The sequence below is a fragment of the Trichomycterus rosablanca genome, chromosome 15, assembly GCF_030014385.1.
Source record: "Trichomycterus rosablanca isolate fTriRos1 chromosome 15, fTriRos1.hap1, whole genome shotgun sequence".
NCBI lineage: Eukaryota > Metazoa > Chordata > Actinopteri > Siluriformes > Trichomycteridae > Trichomycterus > Trichomycterus rosablanca.
The window spans coordinates 31,469,532-31,479,625 of NC_086002.1; the positions used below are offsets into that span (position 1 = coordinate 31,469,532).

The 10,094-nt window shown below is 49.2% G+C and overlaps 1 protein-coding gene across 3 annotated transcripts in view; it reads right to left on the reverse strand.

The window, feature by feature from the left end:
- jag1a (jagged canonical Notch ligand 1a) overlaps positions 1–9,838 on the reverse strand; it is a 57,550-nt gene extending 47,712 nt beyond the window's left edge. For 2 of the 3 annotated variants that reach the window (XM_063009861.1, XM_063009860.1), the window contains exons 1-2: positions 9,458–9,838; positions 7,508–7,816 (exon numbers count right to left, since the gene is read on the reverse strand). In XM_063009861.1, the coding sequence (XP_062865931.1) occupies positions 7,508–7,816; positions 9,458–9,526 (378 nt within the window). In that variant the 5' untranslated portion in view covers positions 9,527–9,838. The remainder of the gene's footprint in view (positions 1–7,507; positions 7,817–9,457) is intronic. The other variant, XM_063009862.1, reaches the window with a different exon arrangement.
- Positions 9,839–10,094: the final 256 nt, after the last annotated feature.

A 10,094-nucleotide genomic window follows, 5' to 3' on the forward strand; every position in this document is an offset into this window, starting at 1 on the left:
ACTGATGTTGGACGAGAAGACCCGGCTCGCAGTCTCCGCTCTAATTCATCCCAAAGGTGTTCTATCTATCGGGTTGAGGTCAGGACTCTGTGCAGGCCGGTCGAACTGGCTCATCCACGTCTTTATGGGCCATCCCCAAACTGTTCCCACAAAGTCGGGAGCATGAAATCGTCCAAAATCTCTTGGTATGCTGAAGCATTAAGAGTTCCTTTCACTGGAACTATGGGGTCGAGCCTGACTCCTGAAAAACACCCCCCACACCATAATCCCCCCTCCACCACGCTTTACACTCGGCACAATGCGGTCAGACGAGTACCGTTCTCCTGGCAACCGCCAGACCCAGACTCGTCACTCCAGAAAACACGTCTCCACCGCTCTAGAGTCCAGTGCCGTGCTTTACACCACTGCTTGGTGATGTGAGGCTCGGATGCAGCTGCTCGGCCATGGAAACCCATTCCATGAAGCTCTACACACTAATCTGAAGGCCACGTGAAGTTTGGAGGTCTGGAGCGATCGACTCTGCAGAACGTTGGCGACCTCTGCGCATCCGCAGTCACCTCCACTTTGTTATAATTGCACTGACAAACATGCTAGCGAAGGTTTCCTTGCGAAAAACGTTATGAGGACCGTGTTTTTCGTATTTTTGGGATTAAATGTCCATTTTTAAGTGTGTTTGGATAAATAATAAATATCAAACCACACGTCAGCTGAAGAAAATATCCAGCAGCGACAGAAGGAGTGGAAAGTGACGATAAAACACGATAGTGAGAACTTTTGTGTGAAAAACGTTATGAGGACCTCGGTCCCCGTTCCTTCCATATTTCCCATTTGTAGCTGACGGATCGTGTTTTTTGAACAAATGTTCTTTTTATTTGTCGTTTGGATAGCTGGCCTTCGTATGACGTCGTGTGTGTTGGCGGCGTTTGCGTAAAACACGACAAACCCACCCGGAAGGCGCCGTATTTGAGTTTGAACGTGAGACGGTTGGCGGCGGTAACAAAGCAGTTTAGACCCGCTTTTCAACCACATTCCCCCACCTCCCAACACTTTTCAATGTTTTTAGACGCCGAGCTTTACCCCAATTTATGTCGTTTCGTAAATCAACCACCGGTCGTTTGATATTTTATTTTAATTTTTGTTTTTTTCGTAAATATTTGTTCGGATAGATAATAAATAAAACACGTCAGCTACAGAAAATATGCAGCAGCGACAGAAGGAGTTTAGAATCGAAGATAAATGAAGGATTTCGAAAAACAAACGAGGACGTAAAAACCTAGTAGTGAATGTTTCCTTGTGAAAAACGTTGTGGGGACCTCGGTTGTCGTTGAAAGGAAAAACATACAACGTATTTTTTGGATTAAACGTTGAATTTTTATGTGTTGTTTAGATAAATATGAAATAACAAAACAAAACAACAGAAGGAGTTTAAAATGCAACGATAAAACATGGTTGAAAACTTTATCGGGAAAAACGTTGTGGGGACCTCGGTCACTGTTTGGATTAAACGTTAACTTTTAAAGTGTTGTTTAGATAAATATGAAATAACAAGCGACGATAAAACACAGTAGCGAAGGTTTAAGGAAAAAGACGAAACACATATATATACGCTTCCTCTCCACCAATGCCGATCCCCGCTCTGATTGAGGAGAACGAAGCTAACCCACGCCCGCTCCGACACGTGCGCAGCAGCCGTATGCATCTTATCACCTACACTTTGACGAGTGCAGTGCGGATCAGCACTGTGTACAGAGAGACACACCCTGAGAGCACTCTTTTCATCTCTGTGCAGGCGCCATCAATCAGCCAGCAGAGGTCGTAATCGCAGTAGTCTGAGAGAGAGGCCCTATCCGGCTTAGTCCCGCCCATATCTGAACAACGGGCCAATCGTTGCTCACGTGACTCGATACAACGCATTCGTGATCCCAGCTCTGGTGTTCAGCATGTGTTTTTACCGCTGCGCCACCTGGATAAAACACAGGTTGTCGATTGAAGTGTGGACACCAAGAGGACGACACAAAAATCGGCGGTTCGCTAGATATCTTGAAAGTCCTGTTGTGCTCTTGGAAACTTTCCAGTACGCTGGAGTCGAGTCAAACGGCGGATTGGAACACGCAGGACGCGCAGATGTTCCCGGGACGATCGATAGTTTTCGCAAACATGCAAACACACACACACACACACACACACACACACACACTCGTTTCTGCTTTCCTGTTTTTGCCTCTTTCTTTCTCTGATTAGGGCAGTTTAAGCAACTTCGACTGGTCAACAAAGACTGGTGTGTGTGTGTGTGTGTGTGTTGGGGGGGCTCCTTGGTGGCGGCTCGCCTTTGAAGGCTTTTGTCACCCTTAATGCCACTGTCTCTCTCACCAATATCAGATAACAAATCACACAGCCCAGTGTGTGTGTGTGTGTGTGTGTGTGTGACTCTGAAGGAATGCGAGTGTATTGTGCCAAAGGACCAGAAGGCCAGTGTGTGTGGGTTACGAGGGGCACAGTGTGTGTGTGTGTGTGTGTGTGTGTGTGTGTGTTGCTTCTCTTTTGACTTCACACACTCTCTCCAGCTCTCGCACATACTCTCTCATCGTAGCACGACCCGACGAAATGCTTCCGAAGAGATCGCACCGGCGGTGCCAACGCCAGCCCCTTACGCTACACACACACACACACACACACACACACACAGGACGCAAGGACACTCTACGAACCCCCTCCATACACGCCAACACTGGAGGAAAAGTCCGATTCGAATAGCCGTTAGCCGTTAGCATTAGCGTGAAAACAAACGTAGCCGCGACACTGATTTTTTTTTTATTCACAATAGATTCTTGGCCCGAGGACAAAAGAAGCTACCGGAAGATTCAAGAAGAAAAGAGACAAAAAACTTATTCAAATGTCCTTATTAAACGGAAAGTTCTGGGAGCCGAGAGAGAGCCGGGAAGAAAAGACGAGCAGGTACGACCGGAAGATGCACGAACAATGAAAACAATAAAAAAAATTTATGCTAGAGGAGTAACAAAGAAAAGACGCCGCTAATAAACAAAACAAAGGCAGAGGGCAGAACATGAGAAGACTTAGTCGTTCTTCCAGAGTCCACTTGCACTTGGTCATTCTTCCAGAGTCCACTTAGACTTGGTCATTTTTCTAGAGTCCACTTAGACTTGGTCGTTCTTCCAGAGTCCACTTAGACTTGGTCGTTCTTCCAGAGTCCACTTAGACTCTGTCGTTGTTCCAGAGTCCACTTCCACTTAGACTCTGTCGTTGTTCCAGAGTCTACTTGGACTTGGTCGTTCTTCCAGAGTCCACTTAGACTTGGTCGTTCTTCCAGAGTCCACTTAGACTTGGTCGTTCTTCTAGAGTCCACTTCCACTTGGACTCTGTCGTTCTTCCAGAGTCCACTTAGACTTGGTTGTTCTTCTAGAGTCCACTTCCACTTGGACTCTGTCGTTCTTCCAGAGTCCACTTAGACTTGGTTGTTCTTCCAGATTCCACTTCCACTTGGACTCGGTCGTTCTTCCAGAGTCCACTTGCACTTGGTCCACTTGGACTTGGTCGTTCTTTTTAGACTTGGTCGTTCTTCCAGAGTCCACTTGCACTTGGTCCACTTGGACTTGGTCGTTCTTCCAGAGTCCACTTGCACTTGGTCCACTTGGACTTGGTCAGTCTTCTTAGACTTGGTCGTTCTTCCAGAGTCCACTTGGACCCTCTGGCTTTCGAGAGAATCTCGGTTCTGTAAGCGCTACAGTGTCACCGCGAGCTTCCTGTCGCCTCTTCACGCCCCGCTGCACCGTGCGCGAGTGACCCGTCAGCCTTTATTCGCCGTAATCCGCCCGGCTGTGCGGCCACAGCTATTGCTTAGCGCTAATGCTCACAGCCGCCGGCGCTGGCTGCCACACACAGACAGACAGTCCCACAAAGACGGTGGATGTGGTCCTCATACCCGACTCGGCATGGCCTGGGACCTGGACTGAGATGGCTGGGCTGTTTTGGTCATCTGCCTCGAATGACAGTTTAGGGAAGGCCCTTTCCTGTTCCAGTTCGACAGCACCACTTGTGACGTCAGCACCACGGCTTTACTCTTGACTGCAGGGGCACAAATTCCCACAGACGCACAACAGTCGAAGTCTTGCGAGAAGCCTCCTCAGAGTCTCTGCATTCTGATTGCATTCTGCATTGCCTCCCAGCAAGAACAAGCGAACCAAACTGATCATCAAGTACTGAAAACAAACCCCAGGGAATTATGGGATATCTGATTCAACACACCCCAGCCCTGCGCTCGGTGGCGTCGAGTGTTCTTTGAGGTGAGGCATTTCCTGCCCGAAACATGTCTGAACTCAGTAAGAGGGAACTCCCTGAGCTTACTGAACCAAAGGTGCAGCATCAAAAAGCCTCGCCAGCTAACAGGCAGAGAGAGAAAACAACCCCCCCCCCCCCCCTCCACCACCCCCCTCCTGGTTACCTCGCAACCCCTGGAAACACCCGCCGGCCTTCCGGGTGCACCCGCGAACCCGGAGTTACGCTGACGGTGCAAAAAACTGCAACACGGGTATCGAAACGGCAGCACACGTTCCCATTAAATGCAACCCCCCCCCCCCCCCCCCCTTCCTTTTTAAAGCGCCGCTTTGTTGGGCTCATTGTGCCCGCGGGTCAGACCGGCCCTGCCCGCCCGCGCCAATTGCTAGGTACAGATTGAAGGGAAAAGAAAGCATGCAAGATGACAATGTCTAATTATTCTCCATTCAGGGTGAATTTCGGGAGGCGGTCCAGACCGTTCGAGGGGGAGGAGGGCGGGGGGTGTCTTAAAGGTGGCTGCCATGGCGATGAGGCCTAATTATCCCCCCCTCGGACTGACTCGGTCTGACCCGTTATTGACAGCGGGAGCACGAGGGGTCAGGAAAGGAAAGGACGAGCGTCTGAACAAACGGCACCATTCAGCGTCGGAAGAGTAAAGACGGCTGAGAAAGCGAGGCTCTACCTGGATTTTTTTGGGGGAGGGGGTGGGGGGATAAGGGGGTAGGGGGGGGTACATTTTTAGATCTGGAAATCTGGAGATACATATGCCGTTCGGCTCTCCGCGAAACTCCGTCTCTACCGGGTTAAAAAGAAGCAGCAGGAAGAAGGTCTATCGTTTCCATTTCTTTTGGGGTAGGGGAGGGGTGCAAGAGCTATCTAGAGTATCTCATCTGGGTCACGCTAGGTGCATTAACACTCCACTCCAAAACCGGTCTCGGAGTTGGTCGTTCTTCCAGAGTCCACTTCCATTTGGACTGGGTCGTTCTTCCAGAGTCCACTTCCATTTGGACTGGGTCGTTCATCCAGAGTCCACTTCCATTTGGACTGGGTCGTTCTTCCAGAGTCCACTTAGACTTGGACGTTCATCCAGAGTCCACTTAGACTTGGACGTTCATCCGGAGTCCACTTCCATTTGGACCGGGTCGTTCTTCCGGAGTCCACTTCCATTTGGACTGGGTCGTTCTTCTGGAGTCCACTTCCATTTGGACTTGGTCGTTCTTCCAGAGTCCACTTCCATTTGGACTGGGTCGTTCTTCCAGAGTCCACTTAGACTTGGACGTTCATCCGGAGTCCACTTCCATTTGGACTTGGTCGTTCCTCCAGAGTCCACTTCCATTTGGACTTGGTTGTTCTTCCAGAGTCCATTTGGACTTGGTTGTTCTTCCAGAGTCCACTTGGACTTGGTCATTCTTTTAGAGTCCACTTGGACTTGGTCGTCCTTCCAGAGTCCACTTCCACTTGGACTTGGTTGTTCTTCCAGAGTCCACTTGGACTTGGTCATTCTTTTAGAGTCCACTTGGACTTGGTCATTCTTCCAGAGTCCACTTAGACTTGGTCGTTCTTCCAGAGTCCACTTCCACTTGGTTGTTCTTTTAGAGTCCACTTGGACTTGGTCGTTCTTCCAGAGTCCACTTCCAGTTGGACTTGGTCGTTCTTCTAGAGTCCAGAAGCAGCAAGAAGAAGGGGGCAGCATTCGGTCTTTTGTTTCCAGTTTTTTTGAGGGAGGGGTGTAACAGAGGATCTGTTCCAACATCTGGGTTGCGTTGGGTGCATCAACATTCCACCCTAAAACCAGTCAAAAAAAATAAGGACGGCAAAATATCATCTGATCATCCGGTGCCCTACTGAGTCCATCCGGGTCCACACAGCACGACCGTAATGTCCCGTTTATTCCTCAACGTTCCTCAGGTCTGGTCCATAGCTTTCCAAAAGCTTGGATTGGGGCTGCGGGTGGAGCCTTGACCCAGCCTGTGTGAGGAAGCGACTGAACTTATCAGCACTCGAACCGTGTGACCTTAATTAAGCGATGCAGGAAGTCGTCCAGGCGCTTCCAGGTCCAACAAAGGCATTGTGTTGTGAAGGAGATAATGGAATGAGAACCATTGTCGGGGTCTTTCATCTAACCAGGCTGATCATTAATCTACTGTAAAGTAAACGTCCTCCTTCCTCCTCCTCCTCTTCCTTTGATCATTCAGTCTGTAGAGGAGTCCCAACACACTGTGTGGTCGTCAGCTCGTTTTGAGTTGCATGATGATCCATCCAGGCGAGGGCCATAGTGGTTCCGGTTCTCACAGCAACACCACTGGGACACCTACTGGACAGGGCACCAATGGGCACCAATTGCAGGGCAACCCCACACTATGGCGCCGTCACTGCCCCTACAAAACATACTGCTAAAGGGTGCCCAAATTTACTTAAGGGAAGACCTGTTCCTGTTCCCGTTCCCAGTGCATCCGAGTTTGGCGTGAAGAAACTTCTCTGACCGAGCCTTAACCCCAAATCTGACGCGATGCTGTGCTTCTCTCTGTGAGACTCACTTGGACTTGGTTTTTCTTCCAGAGTCCACTTAGATTTGGACGTTCATCCGGAGTCCACTTCCATTTGGACTTGGTCGTTCCTCCAGAGTCCACTTCCATTTGGACTTGGTCGTTCATCCAGAGTCCACTTCCATTTGAACTTGGTCGTTCTTCCAGAGTCCATTTGGACTTGGTCGTTCTTCCAGAGTCCACTTCCATTTGGACTGGGTCGTTCTTCCAGAGTCCACATAGACTTGGACGTTCATCCGGAGTCCACTTCCATTTGGACTTGGTCGTTCCTCCAGAGTCCACTTCCATTTGGACTTGGTTGTTCTTCCAGAGTCCACTTGGACTTGGTCATTCTTTTAGAGTCCACTTGGACTTGGTCGTCCTTCCAGAGTCCACTTCCACTTGGACTTGGTCGTTCTTCTTAGACTTGCTCGTTCTTCCAGAGTCCACTTGGACTAGTCCTTTCTTCCAGAGTCCACTTGGACTTGGTCGTTTTTCCAGAGTCCACTTGGACTTGGTTGCTCTTTTTGGACTTGGTCATTCTTCTAGAGTCTAGAGACTTTTTTTTGGGGGGGGGGTAACGTCTGGGGAACTAAACAGGACTAGAACATGCTTCCACACACATCATCAAATCTGAACCGTCTCATCAGCGCTTCATCTCTAGAAATAAAAAAACCCGATAGACTCACCGGCCAGGCGAAGCTGAAGGGCAGCACGACGTGAGCCTTGTCGTTTTCCGCCAGGCTTTTCGACGCCGCCGTATTCCCAGCGATAACCGGCGTGGTCCCGCTGCCGAAGCTGCACGACCCGCCGGGGGTCACCCTCGACTGGTACTCCTTGAGACAGATGCGGAAATAGGTATGGCATTCGCTCCTGGCGCATCTGTCGCTCTCGGACGGGCTCCGCGTCCCGCCGCAGCAGGGGGCGGCCTGCGGCTCGCCGTTGGCGTTCCGCGTGGGCACCACCCGCAGCTCGAAGTGTCCTGATGCTGCGCAAAGCTGAGAACGAATCAAAACAAGAGAAATTAATTAATTCATGATTTTGATCATCTTAGTAACGTGACGATATTGAGATCGCGGTGCGTATTGGCTTGGGGGTTGAGATGCAGCCAGCGACCTTACGGTGACCCGGAAATCTAATGTTAATGATGCCAAGTCAATCTTCGACCGACCCCCCTCGGACACAGCCGATCACGTTGGTGATGGCCAATGGTGAGCCAGCGTAGTAGACCGCTGCACCACCCTAGCGCCTTTGACATTTCGGACATTTTGGACTCGTCATTATCCAACCGTCCGTGCAGCCGCCCGACCGGCTGATAGCACCACTACGATTCAAAACCTTGAGCACCCCAGCTCGGGAAGGAGGGGGGGGGGGGGGGGGGGGGTTATCTACTGGGAATTAGTTGGGGGGGGGGGGTTCCTGCCATTCCTTCCGTTCTTAAACATTCCTGTTATATACTGTGGTTATCAACAACTGATGGGAACACTGACGATTCCAACGTTACCAAAGCTAGCAAGTGGAATACGTTTATTTATTTATTATTTTATGTATATATATATATATATATTGAGCGGGGGGGCACTTTGCTTTGGGGGTACCTGAATATGCCCCCCTCGCCACATTCACACACAAGTCTGCTACAAGTCATGTAGCTTTTTACTTCAAATAACATGAACGTTTAGCTGCTAAATGTTAGCAGCTAATGTTGTCCATCTTGGAGGTAACGCAATGTCCGACACACCCGATCCTAAGATGAAAATGTGCAGTTTTTTTAGGATGTGACTAGAACGCAGGGTGAAAATTGGAAGCACCCCCCAAAAGTGCTTTTAGTTTTACACACTTTTGCGAACATTTAGCACACCGAACGTTCTGCAGACTGTTGGAAAACAGCTTATTATGTAACATAAGACGAATTTTAAAACGAAGCATTACGAAGCAATACGAAGAATCACGAAGCCTTACGAAGAACTCCGAAGCCTTACGAAGCAATACGAAGCATTTCAGGCACGTCAACCCGTATTGTTTTTGCGCACAACACATCAGTCAAGCTTTGACAGCGCAATTAAAATAAATCGCAGTCGTTTTTACAAACCAGAGTTCAGTTTCTGGAGCTATTATGTCATTAAAAAAGCGATTCAAAGAGAAATCGCGCAAAACCTCGCATCGTCATAATATTAGCGGTAAAAGTTGCACAGTTTTATGTTCTGTGGCACTTTTTATATGCAAGCTGCGTTCCCAGATCAGGTCTGGAAATGCTCGGGGTGTGTGCTTGGTCCTATTCTGTTTAACACATGCGTCAAAAATACAAATCATACAAATCATACTAATTAATAAATCAGCGACACGCATAAAAAAGTGCAAACCAGGCACCAGACTCAAACTGATAGTATCGCGATGTGATTTCTGACATACCGACCAGCCGTGTCTCACTTTCACCCTCACTTTTAAATCTGTGCGGTGGGGAAAAACACGCATGCAAACCCCTACAAATCAAACCAGACACCAAACTTTCCCACGATGCATTTTCAACCTAAATAAATACATAAATAAGGTGCAGATTAAAAAGCTACATTAATTCTTAGATAAAAGTGTGATCTATAAATCACAGCTCTGCACTCCCAGCCTGTGCGAGATCGTACCTGGATGTAAACGCAGTGCACCAGGAGCTGAAGGCATGCGGCGGTCAGACCTGGACCGTGAGTCCGCATGGTGCCGCGTCTCCTCTCTCTGCTCCCCCGCTCACAGTGCAGCCGAACCCCGGCTCTCACTCACACGCGCCCCGCCGAGCTCCGCTCTCCACATGCACCGGGTTTCACTCGGGTAAACGCGCACATATAATCCAGGGTGAGAACCGCGGCTCTGTGGTGTGTTCCGTCCCGGCTCAGTAATCCAGCTCTGCGTCCTTCAGCGCTCCTGTAAGTCCAGAACAAACTTTCTGACCACGGTCACTCTCACGCACACACACACACTCTCAAACACAACACACACACACACTGAACTCCGGTCATCCACCGCACACAACAACGACTAACCAGTGCGGGAGCGAGCGCTATATCTATACTGCGCGCTCACGAGCATGGGCGGGGCTAACGCGCACGGCTCATTAATATTCAATAAGCTCCGCCCACCGGCTATAAAAGTACAAAGAAAAGCCGCTCAAACCCGCAAAACCGCAAACAGTGCGCGCTTTAATAATTACTGCTATTATTATTATTATTATTATTATTATTATTATTATTACTATTAGGATAATTATGCTCATTATGGTCATTATTG